Below are 21,711 nucleotides of genomic sequence, written 5' to 3'. Positions count from 1 at the left end.
CAAATCCTGCTATACTCTGTATGAGACATTCCATAATGTGAGCTAGTTCTGTTCTTTATTCTCTGCTTGTCTCTCAGTATAAACCCCTTGTTATGAAAAGCAAAGATTTGGTTTGTTAAAAGCAAAGATTTGGTTTGTGATTGTGCCTGTAAATTGTTAGTAGACAATAAGAGCATCTCAAGCTCTGTCATTTTTGAACTGCCGCCGGTCAGATCTAATCTAGGTAAAGAAAAAGCAGGTGTGGGAGGCTGTAACAGGTTCCCAAGAAATCTCCTGCTCTGAGGCTAATTGCATTTGTCCTGCCAAAGCCTTCTAGGTTATGAGATCACCGCCACTCTTGTGCATTACTTTGCATTGTTGAAAGAACGATAGGGAGAGAGGGGGGATAAAAAAAGGAAAACCCTCTTAGAGGTCAAACTCCGTTCACAAGCCAGGAACAGAACAAACTATGGCATTGATGGAAAGATAGAATGAAAGCAGAGACAAGATAAATGGAGATTATCTAGAGGAATCAGTGCGCTTAACCGACCTGTCTGAATCCTTAAGGGGAAAAAATGAATGTTCTACACAGGAACTATGAGACTTGGCCTAATATCATGTACTGCTCAATGAGGGATAGCTAAACAGAGCTGTATGTAAAATGAAAACAAATGAAATGACTGTGACCTGATGCAAAACAGCATTTATTGCACAGCAAGTTTCAGCTGTGTTCTCCAACTATACTATATAATGCTGCCTAATAGGGGTTAATAACAGCACAGCCTTTGCACCCTACTCAATGGCATACCTCAATAGCAATCACTTCTGGTCCTGAAGCTGCAGCATGTACTGACCTCATTTTAGATGTTCTAGTAGAATCTTCTCCTAGCACTACATTACTGTTTAAGTAGAATTCCGCTGTTACCGAAAGTGGCTATAAATATATATCAGCAATGCACACGTTTTTGCAGTTACTGTTATTAAAATTACCTTTCCATTTCAATGTATTTACAGCTATTAGTTTCCAATCCTGACCGCAAGAGCAAACTGCATACATTTTCTATTCTGGAATCTATACCTGCTTTCCTTTTATGTGTAGTCAGATGGACAAGATTAACACTGAAACAAACGAGCAGACATATTCAGGCACAATTATTTCCATAATTACCTTAGTAATTAGTACCGTACTTACCGTACTTACCTTAGTAAGTAGTACCGTACTACTGCTGAACCGCCCGCTGCCCGGCCTCCCTCAACGCGTCACTCTCCGGACTCCTCCTCCTCAGTCACTCACTTCACAGTGCCGCCCATTGCCAGCCACCCACTACCACCGGACCGGTACTTCCTGAAACTTTTGTATGGGGAAGCGGGCAGAGGGGGGAGCGCTAGCGGAGGGGGTGGGGGGCATGCTCCCCCTTATGCCTGCGACCCCATAGGGCCCCCAAAAGCGGGATGTTCGGGGAGTTCGGGGTTCGGCTCGAACATGCCGAACATTGCGGCCATGTTCGGCGAACTTACCCGAACATCCAGGTGTTCGCCCAACACTACGTGGGACTAGGTGGAGAAACTGTTAAGTTAGACGATTAAGATAAGTCCACAAATCCTCCTTTTCCTGGTCTAGCTGCAAATGAGCTATGTGCTTCCGGTTCCAGTTTTCTGACATGCTTTCAATGCTGTTATCGTTTAAAAAAGTAAACTACTTTGAGGGTTTAATCAAGGAACTGTGTACCGGTACTTGCCACAGATCCTGTTAATAGATCTTTCAATGTGTTTTTAGTCTTGCCTACATGAAAATAAAAATCTTGTGTAACAGCTTGACCCACATTCTCTTTACTGCTTTGAACTCTTTCTTACACATTTGAATGTTGTATTCCAATACAGCTGCCATCTAATCCTGATATGACATATTTGTAACTTTTTTATATCACCTAGAAGCAAAATCGGCTAATAAAACCTCTATTTCTAACCCAGATAACCAGGGTTGTAAAGCACAGGGACCCCAGCATAAAATTCATGCAGCCCCCCTCCTAGGACCTCTTAATCCCCCACTCTTCATAGAGACCCCACAACATTTTACCCCCCCCCCCCCAATAAAAAAACATAACTAAAAACAAAACTGCCACCATTCTGTCTCCACTAACACATATGGCCAACTGCACCCCCACACCCATAGCAAATGTAAGTCCATAGTTCCACTACCCATATTCCCACCATAAAAAGTGACCCCCCCACCTCCACACAAATGTTGCTACTCTCCCCAACCCCCTATGCAAATGTGGCTAGTAGAATCCCAACCATTACCAGCTAGGGACCCCTCCCTTTACTCCAGGAAACCCTTCCTCATATTGCAGTGTAGCATAGTGAAGCAGTGTTACATTTTTAAGCATTTCCAGTGCCAGACGCAAACCCCATGACCTACAACGTGAGCCGCTGCAAAACTAGTTTACTCCTGCATATTGTGTGGCTGCAAAATGGAGAGCGGCTTAATGAAAAGAAAGTAGGTAAAGATATTTAAAGTTTGTTTCTTTTTTCTTCTTTTCTTTCTTCTTTTTTAACATATTCTGCTTTCCATGTATTTGTAAAGCCAGTTGCTTTATTTTAGGACTCAACAAACATAATCAGTGTTATTCAGTAATAAATATAACGCCTTCCCTTTTTTCAGTTTCATTTAAAATTCTGAGTGATGATCTGAGAATTAAAGAAAATATGAATTTTCATGAACCTGATTAGAAACTTGAAATGAACAGGAGAACACGCGATCATTTAGGTAGAGGAATGCATCCGCTTACTTATCACTTTCAGAAAGTTGTTGATAATCATGCTGTGATCATCACTGAGCATCCAGACGATCATGTGATCTTCTCAACCACAAATGTATGCAAATCCGTTTTTAATAAATGAGTGGGGCCTTGTAATACAATAAATAGTCTCAACAGAGGGAAACATTGCGTTTTCTTTTGTTCAGTGCGGTTGGCAACACAAATTCTATCATTGCCCAGCAGATGTGTCTGACATACTGCAAATGGGGCATATAATTAGAAAAACGGTCAACGATTATTAATGTTAAAAAAAAAAAAAAAAAAAAAAATCAGACTGCTAAATGTCACCCAGCTGTATTCTCAAGATTTTGTTTCTATAGAAATATTCTTTAATGTGCATGAAACATAGCTTGCAAGGTGGCAAAGACCAGATTCCTAGCAAGTCCATCTGGTCAGCTACCAATAGATCTTTCTGCCTAAGCAATGGGAGATCTGTCATCCTGCCTGTTAATGTAGATTCACGGGGTATCAAACCTTGACTTAAGTTTTACTCCTGATTGCTATATTTTGCAGACTTTTTTTCGATATGATTTTCTGCAGCCACTGCACTCTAGGGGACCAATTTACTAAGCCGTAGGAATGTAATTTGCAGTTCTTTTGGCATGTCTTAGCCAGCGATCGTGTTCGTCAGCTAACTGCAATGACGTGCAGACAACTGTGGGATCCTGTGGTTCCCTACATGTCACAAACTATGAATGACACGATCAAAATGAATAGGAATTGCATCTCAGGCAGAGCACTCTCGTTGTGTCTAAAAATGGGCTGTATCGATCGCTTTCTCAAATCGCTTTCTCTCATCCATATGCATGTTCACTGTGTTAAATTAATGAACTTAGAGCATATAATCGTATTACATTGAAAAAAAAATCCCTCTCACCTCAGAGATGCCACCCAGCCTTTTATGCAGTTCTGCAAGCTGTTGGTCTGCAGAGAATTGAACTGGAAGCATGTTCCCACCATTCCTCCACTCACCTGCAAAGCCAACCAGCCCTCTTAGCTTTAAGGGTTTGGTGGTCTTATTCTTTATGGACCTCCACCCCCTCTCAGAGAATCCTTGTCCCAATGTTGAGTAACAAGGGCTCTTCCCTAGATCCAGTGCCCTAAGAGGAGGCATGGATAACAGAATGGGGGCTTACTGTATATGCTATCTTCGAATATCTACACCCACAACCTCCTCTTGCTGTCCAGTAGAGATGTCGCAGAAGGTTCGGTTCGCGCAAACTTTTGCGAACCGCAATAGACTTTAATGGGGAGGCGAACTTAAAAATTTTGAAAAATTTCTGCTGACTAGAAAAATGATAGAAAAGATGTTTCAAGGGGTCTAATACCTGGAGGAAGACATGGTTGAGCGAAATACACGTCAAAAGTCCCAGAAAAAAAATCTGGATTTAACACAAAGCAGTGTTTTAAGGTCAGAAATCTCATTGAATGTTCAATTGCAGGCCTACACTGCTTTACAACATCAGGAAGTGTAATCCCTCTCTCCCTTCTCCCTCACTCCCTCACCCCTCTCTCCCTCACTCCCTCCTCCCAGCGGGAGCAGGGTCTTGTTTTCCAGGGAATTGTACTATTTCAAAAGCCAGCTTACATACCTTGGCCGGGAATTGAACCCAGGTCTGAGTGCGTGGTAGGTAGCTCACTTCACCCCTATACCACCACCAACTCTGCATGCTGAAGCCAGCCTAGCATGTACCATTATGATATATCCAAGAGAAAAATGAGCTTGCTTAAGGATTTAAAGTATGTCAAAAGCCAGCTTACATACCTTGGCCGGCAATTGAACCCACGTCTGAGCATGTGGTTGGTAGCTCACTAAACCATTATACCACCACCAACACTACATGCTGAAGCCAGCCTAGCATGTACCATTATGATATATCCAAGAGAAAAATGAGCTTGCTTAAGGATTTGTAGTATGTCAAAAGCCAACTCACATTGGCCAGGAATCGAACCCAGGCGATGTAGGCTGCTATCCTAATCATTATACCACCAACACAACACACTACAATGCTACATGCTAAAGCCAGCTTAGCATGTACCATTGTGATATACCCAAGAGAAAAATTAGCTCTCTCTCTAGGACTTGATGCCATTGAAGTGAATTTTCAGCTTAAAACCATCATCGGATACCAGCAGAATTTCACAGGCAATTTCGGAATTCTGCCGGATTGAAAAAGCAATTCCGTTCCAACCAAATGGAATGGAATGACCAATTTCCGCCCAAAATTGTGGAAAATACAATTCCGCGGAAAGTGGTGACCATCCCTACGAGAGAGAGATGAATCTAAATGGCTATCTGGGGTTCTCTTCGGACAACTGTTGAACACAAAAGGCAAGGCCATGCCTGGGTGGGCTTGAACCACCAACCTTTCAGTTAACAGCCAAACACGCTAACCAATGGGGATGATCGGAACCAGCAAATTTAGTTCCGCCGGAATTCACGGATTCCGTCAATGATAAATTCCGTCGCTATGAAAATTCCACTGGATTTGTATGAAATTCCGTGGAATTCCGGTTTCCGTCGGAATTTCTCTCTCTCTCTCTCTCTCTCTCTCTCTCTCCCCCTCCCTCCTCCTCCTCCTTAATCCTTAATCATGCTACTTTTTCTATTGGATTTATCGTAATGGTACATGCTAGGCAAGCTCTAGCATGTAGTGTGGTTGGTGGTCTAGGGGGTAAGACAGATACCTACTACACACTGAGACCTGGGTTCAAATCTCAGCAATGGTATGTAAGCTGTTTTGAAAAACTGCAATTCCCTACAGGATGATATAGGATGATACAAGAGGATGGATGGATGGATGGGGGGGAGGAGGAGGAGGGATTTTTTGTGTTAACCCGGAAAATTCCGCGGAATTCCGTTTGAGAGGTTTAGCAATTCCATTCCGACTACCGGAATCACGGAATTATTAGTTCCGTGGAATCCAGCGAGCATCCCTACTAACCAATTGTGCCACAGAGACTGTGTACCACAAAGACTGTGCACGCAGTTGCTGTTGAATGATTTTATGGGGATGTATGTGTGTCTTTTGGAGGGAGGAAGTAAGTCTGCTCCAAGAAGTTTCAGCATGTAGTGTTTGTGGCATAATGGTTAGGATAGCAGCCTACAGAGCGGTAGGCCTGGGTTCTATTCCTGGCCAATGTGAGTTGGCTTTTCACATACTACAAATCCTTAACCTATTTTGGTTCCTGGACGTAGAAACTACGTCCAGGAACCATGCGTGCTGCCGCGCGCACTCCCGGCCGCGGATTCGGTAGCCACGGAATCAATGTATCGGGCTATGGTGCCCGATCACTGATTCCTCTCCCCCGTTGAAAAAGCGACAGCTTCTCTCGGAAGCTGTGCTTTTTCTGGCTGTTGCCTCCCCTCTGCGTCACTCTAAGCGTGTTACGCTTAGTGACGTCATGTAAACAAACTCATGGCCGCCATCTTGTGGCCAAAAAGTAAAACTACAACTAAAAGTAAAACAAATTTAAAACACACAATTACATTATAAAACTATAGTTTACATACCACCCTCCCAAAAATACCCAAATAAAATGTTTAATATAAAAAAAAACCCATTACAATAAAAAAAAACATGTAAATATTTACCTAAGGGTCTAAACTTTTTAAATATCAATGTAAAGATGAAATATTTCTATATTTTTTTTTATTTTAAACTTGTAAATAGTGATAGATGCAAAACAGAAAAAAAATGCACCTTTATTTCCAAATAAAATATTGTCGCCATACATTGTGATAGGGACATAATTTTAACGGTGTAATAACCGGGACATATGGGCAAATACAATACATGAGTTTTAATTATGGAGGCATCTATTATTTTAAAACTATAATGGCTGAAAACTGAGAAATAATGATTTTTTCTGTTTTTTTCGTATTCTTCCTGCTAAAATGAATTAACAGTAAAGTGGCTCTCAGCAAAATGTACCCCCCAAAGAAAGCCTAATTGGTTGCGGAAAAAACAAGATATAGATCAGTTCATTGTGATAAGTAGTGATAAAGTTATAGGCTAATGAATGGGAGGTGAACATTTCTCAAATGAAAACGACGGAACGCGAATGGGTTAAGCAAGCTCATTTTTCTCTTGGATATATCATAATGGTACATGCTAGGCTGGCTTCAGCATGTAGTGTTGGTGGTGGTATAGTGGTGAAGTGAGCTACCTACCATGCACTCAGACCTGGGTTCAATTCCCGGCCAAGGTATGTAAGCTGGCTTTTGAAATACTACAATTCCCTGGAATACAAGACCCTCCCCTATCCGGAATGAGGGAGAGGGGAATATAAGGAATAACAATCAGCTAGGAACAAGCCTATAAGAGCCTAACTAAACTCTCCCTAGCAGAGTCTGTCAGCAGCTGTATCTTAACTAATTACTGTAGGCAGACGAGTGAGTAAAACGACAGGAGAACCTTGCCTTTTATAAGGGGGGTGGGGCTTCAGGAGTGAGTGTAGTTTTATTGGCGACAATGTGCCTGCTGACTGTGATGTACAGGGTCAACGTTCTGCTCAATGGAGCATTATGGGGGCGAATCGAACTTCCGGGAAAGTTCGCCTTCGCCGGCGAAGGTGAACCACCCAAAGTTCGCCGGCGAAACGTTCGGACCATCTCTACTGTCCAGCAGTATGCTGTACATTTCATCCTCTCTTTTAGCCTATCCACAGCTTGCTTCTTATAAGATTTTCTTATTTCTACAACCTAATTATACTTCTCAAACTGTATCTAAACAGAAGTCTAAATCTCACCCTCTGCTTTGCGCTCTCTGCTGCCACCTCCTCCTTGCTGCAGGGGGCATTTTAGTCAACCCTGGACTCTTTGCTTCCTCACTCCCCCCTGCTAATCACACTAACAACCAACCACATTCAACTGTGAACTGCCATAACCTTATTAATATTTCACTTCTCCCCCCTACTCACCCACCCATCTCTGCTGCCTTCTGGAATGCACACAAAGACTGTAACAGACTCCCCTTTATTCATGATGTAATGTAAGTTCACAAAACCTGTAAACAAAGCACCCATTTGTGACCAGTGCACTTTATTTATAGTAGGTTCACAGTTTCAGAGCATATAAATATAACTTAAAGAGACTCCGTAACAAACATTTTAGCAGTATTTCTCATATTCTACAAGTTCCTAAGGCTGTTCCATTGTGCTCTGGCTTACTGCAGCACTTTCTACTTGCAAGGTCTTTGTAATAAATCAACTCATCTTTCCCCTGTCGGACTTGTCCGCTGTGTCTGGAAGGCTGCCAACTCTTCAGTAATGTGAACAAGTTAACTCCTTCCAAACCCTTCCAGTGCTCCTGTAATTATTACTCACAGACAATGTCCCTGCTCTCACTGTCAGCTTGTGTGCTATCTGTGAGGCTGATAAACACAGACTGATAAACTGAACAACGAATAGCTGGCTGATGAGGAAGCTGCTTGTCAGGCTGACACGAGTGCAGACCAAGACACAGCTTGTCATGCTTCATTGACACAGAGCTCTTTCAAAACTTGCACATAACCTCTGGAGACTGAATTCAATGTGTAACCCACTGAATTCTCTGTGTACTCACTGTGTATTAACTGAGTTCACTGCTCTGCTGATGTACTTCCTGTTTTGGTGGCCATCTTTTCTGTTTACAAAACAGTTTATAAAACAGTTTTTTTACCCTCTTTATTGCAGCGAAGAGAAGCAAAAATAATACAGAGGGGGCTAGGAGATGACCCCAAACAGGCAGGGATGTTTGTTTATGCTTCATTTTGTGAATACAGATTCTCTTTAAGGACAGCATATAGATGTAAAAGTTAACGAATAAATACTTAGCTACAGAATGATGGTCAAATGTCCAGTTGTCTTTCAGCTTGATCAGATACGTTCACAAATAGTCCTGAGGGGCCTCATATGCCCTGATGGGTATCTCAGGTTCAGGACCTGGGTAGTTTGCTGTCGACAAAGCAGTCCAATCACAAAGCCAGTGATATAGGGTGTTGGCAACCTTTTATACCCATACAGACAAAGACACAGTCCCAGCCAATTGTAAGTGGTCTTCGGAAACCTTTCCTTATAAGGCTATGGTCATCTGCCCAACAAGGTATATTGCATGTACTTAAAAGAATGTTCCATTTAAGGAAATGGTCAGTAGTAAATGAAATGGCTGAGGTAAAGGGGTGTTAACTATTCACTTGCTGGTAATGGGCACTACAATATATGCATTAACATGTATATACAATATCACTGGTAATTGCATGACAGATGAATATATCACTGATTTAAAAACATCATCTTACACATGATCTTTTATACTTCTAATGCCTTCACATTTTATGTAGTCACTGAAACTTGGCGGACTCCTTTTGACAGTCTCACCTGCTGCCCTCTCTTATGGGGGGTTCCACTTTAGTCTTACTTCTAGAAGTGGGAATAAACATGGGTCTGTTCTCTCTGATAAATGCACCTTTAAAGAGACACTGAAGCAAAAAAAAAGTATGATATTATGATTTGTATGTGTAGTACAGCTAAGAAATAAAACATTAAGATCAGATACATCAGTCTAATTGTTTCCAGTACAGGAAGAGTTAAGAAACTCCAGTTGTTATCTCTATACAAAAAGCCATTAAGCTCTACGACTTTCAAAGTCATGGAGAGGGCTGTCTAATGACTTTTATTATCTCAACTGTAAGTAAACAAATGTCTTTTTCTCTGCCAGAGGAGAGGTCATTAGTTCAGACTGCTCTGAAAGAATCATTTTGAATGCTGAGTGTTGTGTAATAGAGAATGATGCAATGTTAGAAAAAACACCATATACCTGTAAATAAAAATATGAGAATATTTTCTTTGCTGCTAATCTTCTAGTAATTATTCATAGTACACAACCGGTTTCAATAATTTTTATTGAGAAAAACATTTTAAACATTTTTTAACAGTCAAAGTTTTAAATTTGACATAAGCAGTGACAGTGTATCAATTTACATTGTATAACATATATCATAAAGTTGGATGTTTCACAGAGTATGTGTTCAAGTATAACAGACAGTCATATATATATGCAGACAGTCGATCAATGGTGGCAAACAATCAATAACAGAGTAGAAGAATATTGTGGATAGTAATTTGGAGAAGTAGAGAACTTTATTAATTGTTCTTGATTCTGATGGAACGTTGAATGGGCGCAATTCAGCCAATATGATATGGTAGTAGGTGTGTTATTCATTGAGTTTTGAAGAAAAGAATAGTATTGATGGTTTTTATTGTTATAATGAGTGAGCCTGGGTTAATTTCCTTAGTTTGCTCTATCATATTGTGGTTATATTTACATAGTACATTTTTTGTAGTAGATTTTATATTGTTGGCCTTGAAGAAGCAGCTGGTATTGTAATTTCTTAGTACAAGTGGTATAGGTGGTATCACTCAACCCAGGAAAGGGAAGGTTAAGACCTTCCCACAGAGATCCTGGGGAGCAATTCCAATAAGATGGAATTATATTACAATACATGTTGTGATTTCTTTAGGCCTAGACATGTGTTTATTTGATAATTTGGGTGTTGGTATAGCTTCTATTGTTGACCTTGTGTTATTTTTGATACTGTAATATCTAAATATGTGTGTTGTTTTGGTACCACTCAACCCAGGAAATGGGAGGCTAATACCTACCCGCAGGTATCCTGGGGAGTAGTTCCAAAATGGTGGAATTATATTACAGCAGAGTTGCTGTGTGTCTAATTTGGTCTGGGTTTGTTGTATTGAAGAGTGTTTGGTGAAGAATTCAAAGGGACTCTCTTTAATTACTGTTATAGGCTCAATGAACTCTTTCTATAGTATTCTTCCTTCTGTGTGTCGAGAACATGGGGTGAGCTTTTCATAGATTGGGGGATTCTAGTCTCCCTGTTGAGATTCCTAAAGGGCAGTTAACTAAGAAGATATGAAGCTTGACTGCTAAATTTCAGTTAGAAGTGTATATGTGGTAGTTATCTTGACTTATATTTTTAGTGTAGTATCTATTAGATCTTAAACCTTAAACCCTAAAACTGTATAATGATATAGTAGTGTATGTTTCTCTCTTAAGAAAAAGATAATCAGTCTTTTGGATAGCAAATATGTCGCTATTTCCTAAAACTATATACAAGTTAGCCACAATCAATGTTGTGGCTATAGTCCCAAATAGCTCCAAAGTGAAATGAGGTATGAGAGAAGGAGGGTGTACAAGGTGTACACATCATGATCTTAACCTTTACATAATCATATTACCAGGCACTAACTGTACATACTGGGTATGTTAGAGTAGATATATGTGTGTGAGGGGGGAGGGGGGTGGAGGGTGTATATATGTGTTCAGATGAGTTCAGAAATTCATTAGTTTAGAGGATTTGTAAACTGTGGGCCATATGTGGGCTTCATGAAGGCGTTCAGGCTACCATTTCCTATTGCCCAGGACTTTTCAGCTAAAAGATTTGATTCCACTGTTCTCAATATTTCATTCATATTAGGAACATTGTGGGATTTCCAGTTGAGGACTATGAAGTATCTTATAGCTATAAGTATATGGTTCAATATTAATCTCTCTTGTGGAGGTATTAATATAGTACCAATGTGGAACATGACCATTTCGGGGGGTAGGTGTTCTAGAGACATAGGGAGTTGTTTTAGGAATTGTTCTACTTCATTCCAGAGATTTTGTAGTTTAGGACAACTGTAGAAGATATGATGCTGTGAACCAGTCTGATTACATCCTCTCCAGCACAAGGGGGAAGAGGAATTATCAAATTTCGAAATTTTCTCTGGTGTCATATACCAATTCCAAAGGTTTTTAATCAGACCTTCGTGGTGAGCAACACAATGGGATGACTTTTTCATAGATCTTAATGCAATTTCCCAATCTTCCTGAGAAATTTCCGTTTGTAAGATGTCCTGCCACTTTTCCAGCTGCCATTTGCATAGTACACAACCAATTCATTATATCTTTTTTTTTTTTCGCTTCAGTGTCTCTTTAAGCAACTCACTCCTATTCCTTCTGTTTCTCTACCATCCTTTGGAGTCCATGCAGTCCGACTATACTCTCCCTCTAACCTCCAAAGTGCAGTTATCTACCACTCTTTGGGTGCTGTTTCAGTTTTCTTAGATCACTATGCTGCATGGCTTCTCCAGCTCCTGTCATCTGAAATCCCCACCACCAAACTTCTATCACTCACAATTCCTGTCTCAGTGGTCCACTGCTCCAACTCACACTGATGGCTATACGCTTGACCTCATAATTACTCATCTCTGTTTTTATTACTGATTTTACTAATGCTCCGCTCCCTCTCTCTGACCATAACTTACTCAACTTCACTGATAAAATTTACAAAATCCGAAGTCGCTTTTCCATTTTGCCCACAAATTCCATCTCCACATCTCTCATCAACTGTTCTGTATTAGCCTTCTCTCTACTCCCTTATCTTTCTCTCTCCGCTATAGTCTCCAAATCCCATCTAACCACCTTTTCTTTGGATCCTATTCCCTCCCATCTCATTCTGTAGCTGTCATCCTTCGTGCCTGTACTAACATCGAGGGATGCTCACCGGATGAAATCTGAATGAGTTTCATTCAGATTTCATCCATGTAATTAACTATTAACGACCGCGTCGCGCTGATGGGTGTGACAGTGGTGGCAGCCCTAGGACCGCCTAACGCCAATTGGCATCAAGTCCTGGAGCTGCAGTTTGGCAGGGAATGCATGCGATCGTTCCCAGCCGGTTCACGGAGCTCCGCTCCGTGATTGGCCTACTAGATCGCAGCTAATAGACTGTTGCAATCCGACAGCGGAAACTATTCCCCTTTGTTTACAACTGTACAGCGCTGCTATCTCCTGCAGCGGTGTATGAGGGACACTGGGCTGTGTGGCCTCTCATAGGCTGATGCCTATGAGAGGCGGGGAGCATTGCTGATCGCCATCCAATGGCGATTAGGACGGCACAGGGGGGAGGGAGGGAGAGGGAGGTCGGAGGGAGGAAAAAACCTCCCTTAATTCAATTAAAAAAAAATCAGATGCCTCCTGCATAGTGTCTTATTAACGACACTAAAAGGAGGAAAAATTCATTTGCGTGGTGGTTGTTGTAGGGCTGTGCACCACCCTAACCGAGCTGTACAGCCCTGTATTGTAAAAAATGGCCTGGTCGTTAGGTTAGGGGGGTCTACCACTGCGGTCCTCAAGTGATTAAAGAACCTGAGTGGGTGTGCGAGGGGGGGTTTAAACTTACCTCGCAGGCATCTTCTTAAAACAGTCCCACGGCATGTCCCACTCTGCGTTCCAAGCCGCAGTTACCACTGGCGTCTTTCCGTCCCTACTCAAAAGGGCCTTTGTGACACCACCAACTAAAAAAAAAAATCTCTAGATCCCACTGCACTTGCCAACTACCGCCCTGTGTCACTTCTCCCATTTGCATCCACATTACTTAAACACATTGTGAACTAAGCCATTATGTATCTGCTAACTCCCTGCTTGATCAGTTACAGACTACCTTTCACTCTACCTACCACAGTATAGTTTTTGAGAGATTCACATTTTTAGAAAGGTCAAAAGTTCACTTAGCCCCACTACAACATTGAAAAGGCTGAGTAAACCTGAGTGAACGTTTGACCTTTATAAAAACGTGAATATCTCCAAAAACTATAAAAGATAGAAAGATTATTTTTGTAGCAGAAATGAGCACATGCACAGCACTACCCACTCATTCTGGTTTCATGTCTGTAGGTTGTTGTATTGGGGCTGGGGGATGGTATTGTTTTGTAAATAAGTGCCATTATCTTCAAAATGAAAGCAGCACAAATCTTAATTTTTGCAGCACAAAGGAGCACAAATGTAGCACTAACCAAACGTGAGGGAATATTTATTTGTGCTGATTGTAGCGGGGCCAGCATCACGCAGCCCATTAACATCTGTTTCTTAACTTACAAATCGTTGCTATTATTATTATTATTCTTTGCCTCAGCCTCATTAAACATGGTCATGTGTATCCTTTTGAACTTACACTTTTTAAATACTTTTATTGTATTTTTAATCCCATGTCGAGGAATCTTCATTTTAAATAGACTAGGACTAGAACCATTTGAGGTTATTTGCAGTATTCACTCATTAGCTCATCAACATGGGTTTATAAAAGACAGGTCTTGTCTCACCAACGTGGTCAGTTTTGATAAAGTGGTGAACGCACATTTAGATCTTGGGGAAGCTATAGATGTAGTGTACTTGGACTTTGCAATGGCTTTTGACCCTGTTCCACACAAGGCTGGCGCAGAGGCTGAGGATACAATGACTAGGAGAAAATGTGTGTATGTGGATAGAGAACTGGTTAAAGGACAGAAGGCAAAGAGTGGTGGTAAACATGTCATATTTAAAATGGGGAAACTGTTAGCAGTGGTGTCCTGCAAGGGTCAGTACTAGGTCAAATCCTTTTTCAATCTGTTAATGACCTAGCAGATGGAATACAGAGCAATGTTACCATCTTTGTAGATGATGCTAAAGTATGCAGAATTATAAACACTAAGCAGGATAGTGACATTTCACAACAGGATATCAACAGCCTGACTATATGGACAGACAGATGGCAGTTGAAATTTAATGTAAATAAATGTAAGGTCTTGTACCTTGGACATGCCAATGGTAGAATTAAACAGATGATAAATTACTTACAGCTGGAACATCAGACTTGCAGAAGGATTTGAGAATACTGGTTAACAAATTAAACACCTGTATTCAATGCCAAGCAGCAGCAGCTAAAGCAAATATAATTCTAGTATGCGTGAAATGGGAAATAAAATCCCAAGGTACTACTCCTGCTACCTCTGCATAAATAACTTGTAAGGCCACATCATTAACATACTAGAACAGGTACATAGATAGACAGCTAAATTAATCAAAGGGATGGAAAGTCTGCATTACAAGAAAGGTTAGATAAACTATACCAATTAAAGTGATTTATGTATAAAAGTGATACCCTGCGCTCAGGCCCAAATTTACATCACAGGAGCCTATAGGCACAGATGTCCTGGCACCCTAAACTTCACCCTCCATGAACCTACAAACATCAGTGAAGTACATGTTCAAGGGGCGGGCTGTCGGCGCAATCTGCATGCAATGGTGAGATGTTACAGTAGGCTCTTCTGCCTCTCGCAAATCGCACCACACTATGGGCTTGATTCTCTAAACCGTGATAACTGATATCACGGTCGTTATAACGCATGTAACGTTTTCGCGCACATTCATGAATTTTCACCCACAAACACAAATTTTTGTTTGGAAATTGTGTGCAAAAATTCACGATTGTGTGAGAATGCACGATTGCACGCAAAAATGTTACCAATGCAAAACGCTGGCACGGCCGTGATATCCGTTATCACCGTATCGTGAATCAAGCCCTTTGTGTGCATCTAGCCTTAAATTCACTTCGAAACCTAGGAAAACGTATAACCTCTTTGTCCACTGTGAACAAAAAAAAACGTTTGGTACTTGGGCTTTTAAGATATTACTGCTTGCTAAAACTGCAATGAATACATTTCTGGCATTAAACTTTCTGCTTTGATAAAGGTGTAGTATGTGCATGAGCTCTCAGACCATTTAAGAAACAAATGTTTCTATAGCAATCAGCACATTACATATAGACTACGTTCAATTTAGTAGCTATAAATTGTGCATTATATTTAGTGTAACCTAAAACACTTTTCTGCTGTTAATGGAGAAATTAACTTAATGTATGTTTATACATTGTTACTCGTAGATGTGCTGAAATAAATGTTAATTTTTCTACCTGCCAACAAGCACATAGTTTTGCAAGTCTCTCAGCTTAGTGATCAGGTGCAGGTGTACAATACAAAGGATGTGCTAGAGATAAGGAACGACTATGCATAGAATTATTTTAAATCAAATGCTGGAGACATTAGATTATGGAGATTTAGAGATAATTTAACTGCATTACTTAGAAATGGTGGATTACATTTAGGAACGTTGTATTATCGCTCATAATTTCCAAGCAGTCTGCTGTATACGGTATGTGTGTGTGTCTATCTGCCCTGAACATGCCCCATCCTTCTCTTCCCCGCTGTGATTGGCCAATGTGACTAGCTGCTTGAATGACAACTTGGATGGTTTGTGCATGTGGCAGGATTGCTCATGCAACATCTAGAAAGATGACACGACCATACCTGCACTGCACAGCACAGCAAAGCCCTACCAGCTAGTTGTATGTAAAGGTTGTGATTATTATTGATTTATATAGCGCCAGCATCTTCCGTGGCGCTGTCAACACAACACAATACAAGGCATAACTATACAAAATAAATAATACAACAGTTAAAGGACCACTATCGCGAAACAAGTAGGCAGTTAAAATCTGACAGAACCGACAGGTTTTGGGCTAGTTCATCTCTTCATGGGGGTTTCTCTAGGTGTTTTTGTTTTCAACAGCATTTACTGAACAGCAGTTGCAAAGTCTGACAAAATAGTGTGCAAGTGTCTTAATTTATTAGTATATTAATAAAATATTTGTATAATATTAAGAGTTTAGAAAGTATATATATATATATATATATATATATATATATATATATATATATATATATATATATATACTTATACAGTCTTCTGAAAAACCTGCAAATAACTTTTTTTTTCAAATTTTGGTTCTGTACATATTACCTCAATGAACAACTCAGATGCAGTTAAAGTGCAGACCTTAAAGGGAAGGTCCAAGCAAAAAAAAAAAAAATGAGTTTCACTTACTTGGGGCTTCTACCAGCCCCATGTAGCCATCCTGTGCCCTCGTAGTCACTCACTGCTGCTCCAGTCCCCCGCTGGCAGCTTTCTGACCTCGGAGGTCAGGGCCACATTGCATACATTTTTACGCATTCTAGCTAGTTCAGGAACAAAAATGTACGCGTTGCACCACTAACGCGTAAAAATGTATGTGTTAATGTTCCTGCACTAGCGGGAATGTGTAAAAATGTACGCAATTCGGCCCTGACCTCCGAGGTCAGAAAGCTGCCAGCGGGGGACTGGAGCAGCAGTGAGTGACTACGAGGGCACAGGATGGCTGCATAGGGCTGGTAGAAGCCCCAGGTAAGTGAAACTCATTTTTTTTTTTTGCTTGGACCTTCCCTTTAAGCTTTAACAAAATGATTGCATAAAATGTGAGGCAACTAAAGCATTTTTTTAACAAAGGGCTAACCGCTAAGAATAGGAAGAAAGAAAAAAAAATGAAACCACTTTGAAGATTTTTTTTTTAAACAAAATTGTGTTTTAAAGAGAATCTGTACTCTAAAATTCTTACAATAAAAAGCATACCATTCTATTCATTATGTTCTCTTGGGCCCCTCTGTGCGGTTTCTGCCACTCCCTGCAGCAGGGTTGCCATGCAACTGGTATTGCTTAAAAGGAAACCAATATGGCAGCCTCCATACAGAGGCGTAGCTAGGGCTTTCAGCGCCCGGGGACAAAGACTATTAATGCGCCCCCTAAGGTGAAGGGTGCGGCGCGCGCGCAGCGCCACAAAAAAGGCGTGGCCACATATTAAATGTGGGCGTGGTTATGGGTGGAGCCAAATGTGCAGGAAGTTAGCAGGCTCACGCTCACCCACTCTCCCTCAGTATGTACCTTACAGCATGTTCCAAGACAAATTGAGCAATCATGAGCCCCCCCATCAAGACAAATTGAGCAATCATGAGGCCCCCAACATGACCAACTCAGCAATCATGAGGCCCCAAACAAGACAAATTCAGTAACCATGAGGCCCCCAACAAGACAAATTCAGCAGTCATGAGGCACATAAATAGACAGCATTTCACATAAATAGGCAGATGCCCCCTTAATATGGTAGACACCTCTCACCTGGCAGCAGTTCCCCCAAATACACTCAATCTGACAGCAGTGGTTCCCCAAAAATAGGTAGCCCCAGGTCTATAGGTGTCCCCAGAATAGGTGGCCAGCAGTATAGATGTCCCCAGAATAGGTGGCCAGCGGTATAGATGTCCCCAGAATAGGTGGCCAGCGGTATAGATGTCCCCAGAACAGGTAGCCAGGGGTAGAGATGTCCACAGAACAGGTAGCCAGGGGTATATGTGCCCAGTATATGTAACCAGGGGTATATGTGCCCAGTATATGTAGTCAGGGGGTATATGTGCCCAGTATATGTAGTCAGGGGGTATATGTGCCCAGTATATGTAGTCAGGGGGTATATGTGCCCAGTATATGTAGTCAGGGGGTATATGTGCCCAGTATATGTAGCCAGGGGGTATATGTGCCCAGTATATAGGTAGCCAGGGGGTATATGTGCCCAGTATATAGGTAGCCAGGGGGTATATGTGCCCAGTGTATGTAGTCAGGGGGTATATGTGCCCAGTATATGTGTAGCCAGGGGGTATATGTGCCCAGTATATGTGTAGCCAGGGGGTATATGTGCCCAGTATATGTAGTCAGGGGGTACATGTGCCCAGTATATGTAGCCAGGGGGTATATGTGCCCAGTATATGTAGCCAGGGGGTATATGTGCCCAGTATATAGGTAGCCAGGGGGTATATGTGCCCAGTATATAGGTAGCCAGGGGGTATATGTGCCCAGTGTATGTAGTCAGGGGGTATATGTGCCCAGTATATGTGTAGCCAGGGGGTATATGTGCCCAGTATATGGGTAGCCAGGGGGTATATGTGCCCAGTGTATGGGTAGCCAGGGGGTATATGTGCCCGGTATATAGGTAGCCAGGGGGTATATGTGCCCGGTATATAGGTAGCCAGGGGGTATATGTGCCCGGTATATAGGTAGCCAGGGGGTATATGTGCCCAGTATATAGGTAGCCGGGGGTATATGTGCCCGGTATATAGATAGCCAGGGGGTATATGTGTCCGGTATATAGGTAGCCAGGGGGTATATGTGCCCGGTATATAGGTAGCCAGGGGGTATATGTGCCCAGAATAGGTAGTCAGGTGTGCCCCCCAGCAGGAGGGGAGCAGCGCAGTGGAGGGAGAGCTGTTCGCTCGCTCTCCCCTCCAGAAGTAATGTCCGGGTGGCTGGCTCACCTGGGGGCTCCACGCATGCACCGGGCTGGGCTGGCTCGCTGGCTGGCGGCACCTCCTCTTCTGTGCTGACTTGCCGCTCTGCGCAGCGTTCCACTTCTATATGGACGCGGTGCGGCGGGTGACCATCCATGACGTGTGACGTCAGTGACATCACCCGCTGACTGCGGATGGGGATATCCGGATTCCGGGCCGGCTGGCGGTGAGCGCTGCCTAGCAGCGCGTATCGATAAAAAAAAAAAACACTGCACCTGAGCTGGGGGCGCCCTTGGGGACCCTAGCGCCCGGGGGCATCCGTCCTACCCCGACCCCCCCTAGCTCCGCCCCTGCCTCCATATGCCTCTTACTACAGTTGTCCTTTAAGTCTAATCAAGGGTCCCATGATGTAATCCATAAAGCCCCATCTACACCATACAATTTTTTGTCTGATTCGATTTAATTGATTCGATTCAATGCAATCTGACATGTCCGATCGAAATTCGAAACTAATCCCGATTGGACATGGATTGAATTGAATCAATTAATCGAATCTAATCAGACAAAAAATTGTATGGTGTAGATGTGGCTTAAGAGTATCTTTGCAATGCCTTAGTCAATTTTTGATTTTGCATTTCTGACTCTTACTGTGTATGCAGGCTAATGGTTTTGTTTTAAAGTGTGGTTAGTAGTTCATACAGTCTAATCAATTACTGTCTATGCTCAATAACGCACACAGTGTTAATGTGATCTGTGATTGTATAAATAAGGAAATCCCAAATGTGTCTTTCAGGTACATCAATTACGCAGCTGCTTGCTCAGGACTATGATGGAGATACCTTAGTGTTTGGGGTTGTGGGCGATGAAGCCCAAATGTTTTTCGCTGTGCAGAGTGACAATGGCGTGGTCTGGCTAAGACAACCCCTGGATCGAGAGGTATGGCTTTTACATTTGGCTTAAACATTTACATTGTAGCAGGAATGGAAGTGTGGGATTACTCAGAACAGGCCCATTTTCTGCATTTATAGAAGTTCACATTGACATTTCACAACCATTTTGTTAAATTTCCTTTTTGCAAAGGTTTATCGAAATGTCATCATGAAGGTTTATCGAAATGTCATCATGAAGCTAGTTTATGTAGCCTTATCTGTGCTAAATGTGGTCAATAAGTTCTGTATATACTCGCATATAAGCCAACCCCCATATAAGCCGAGGTACCAACTTTTCCCTCAGAAAGCAGAAAAAATTACTCGCATATAAGCCTCCTCCCGAGTAGCCAGATGTGTCCCCAGTATGAGCCAGCCCCTTTCCCCATAGCCAGATGTGCCCCAAGGATGATACAGCTGTGTCTTAAGACACCACTAGATGGCATCATAGATCTGAGACAGGGATTGCCACAGAGGAAGAATCCATGATCATTGCACAGCTGACGCTGCTGCCCACTCTACTCCAAAATACAGGGGACACAGGTAGTCTTGAGCAGCACACTCTGCTCACCAGGTTGCAGGGGATTGGGGGAACAGACACAGCAGGGGAACCAGCTAGCAAGGGCTGGATTAGTAGTACACAATCGCTACGCTCCTCTGCCAGTAACAAAACCTGCTCCACCATCCGTTCTGTGCCACTGACTCGCATATAAGGCGAAGGGGTGACTTTTCAGCACGTTTTTAGTGCTGAACAAATAGGCTTATATGCAAGTATATACAGTATATCTGATTACAAATAACTTCCCCTTGTTAGGTCAATAATTGTCTTGTGGGTCACAGGGTCAGATTTATCAAAGCATTGCCGAGTTTTTTCTTCTTAAATTGTTCTAACCAACAGAGGAACTGTTCTGCATGATAAGAAACTTATCAAATCCTACATAATAGCAGCAGTTTAGCATGGATTTCTAGAACTGCATTACAGTTAAGAAAAGTGCAAATCCATCCCTAAACTGTGTCAGATTAAGAAGTGCTTAATAGCAGTTCTACAACTTGTGCAGCAGTGCAGCCTATGCATGATTTGTGAAGGGCTCCCCCTCACTCAGAGCCTACTGACAGCAGATGTATTGGATACCTCAGCAACAACAATTTCCTTCAATTTCTTCCTAGCTCCTCCTATTTTACAACAGTTTTAGAACAAAACTGCACTACCTAGTTATTTCTTAATATGTCAGAGTTCTGCACGGATTTCTAAAAAACAACCAATATTTTGGCTCCGCATTCTTGATAAATGTCCTCCAGTGTCTCCTCTATTCACAACCTGTAATGACGAGCAGTCACAGAGAGAGTGATTGGGCTTCCCTCCAGCTTCATTATGAGTGGTCAGCAAAACCAAGAGGCTACTTGTACTTTGAATAATAATGGTACCCAAAGAGAAGATGGTAGAGTCCATGAGCTTAGGTCATTAAAAGTGCATCAGCAAGCTTCACTTTGTAATTTCCAACACAGTCAGTGCCTGAAGATACCTGTTGCTGCAATACAATTTATAAAAAAAAACAAAAATGGAGGAAGTGATGGAAAATATTAATTACAACACAAATTGAGGCATTACGTTTCCACTCCAGGCTTATAGGACAACTGTAGTGAGAGGTATATGGAGGCTGCCATATTTATTTATTTTTAAGTAATACCAGTTTACTGGAAGCCCTGCTGGTCTATTTGGCTGCAGTAGTGTCTAAAACCAAAAACAAGCATGCAGTTAATCTTGTCAGATCTGACAATAATGTCAGAAATGCCTGATATGCTGCATGCTTGTTGAGTGTATATAGCTAAAAGTATTAGAGGCAGAGGGTTAGCATGACAGCCAGTCAAGTGGTTTAATAGACCACTATCGCAAAAAAGTAGGCAGTTAAAATCTGACTGAACCAACAGGTTTTGGGCCAGTCCCTCTCCTCATGGGGGATTCTCAGGGTTTTCTTTGTTTT

At 41.9% G+C, this 21,711-nt stretch overlaps 1 protein-coding gene across 7 annotated transcripts in view; it reads left to right on the top strand.

Moving 5' to 3' along the window:
* Positions 1-21,711, top strand: part of CDH23 (cadherin related 23) — a 1,682,716-nt gene that overhangs the window by 375,193 nt on the left and 1,285,812 nt on the right. For all 7 annotated transcript variants that reach the window (XM_068258239.1, XM_068258233.1, XM_068258238.1 and 4 more), the window contains exon 4: positions 19,597-19,739. In XM_068258239.1, coding sequence (XP_068114340.1) covers positions 19,597-19,739 — 143 coding nt within the window. The remainder of the gene's footprint in view (positions 1-19,596; positions 19,740-21,711) is intronic.

This window comes from Hyperolius riggenbachi, chromosome 10 (assembly GCF_040937935.1).
Source record: "Hyperolius riggenbachi isolate aHypRig1 chromosome 10, aHypRig1.pri, whole genome shotgun sequence".
NCBI classification, from domain to species: domain Eukaryota; kingdom Metazoa; phylum Chordata; class Amphibia; order Anura; family Hyperoliidae; genus Hyperolius; species Hyperolius riggenbachi.
This window is presented reverse-complemented; position numbering and strand designations above follow the sequence as displayed.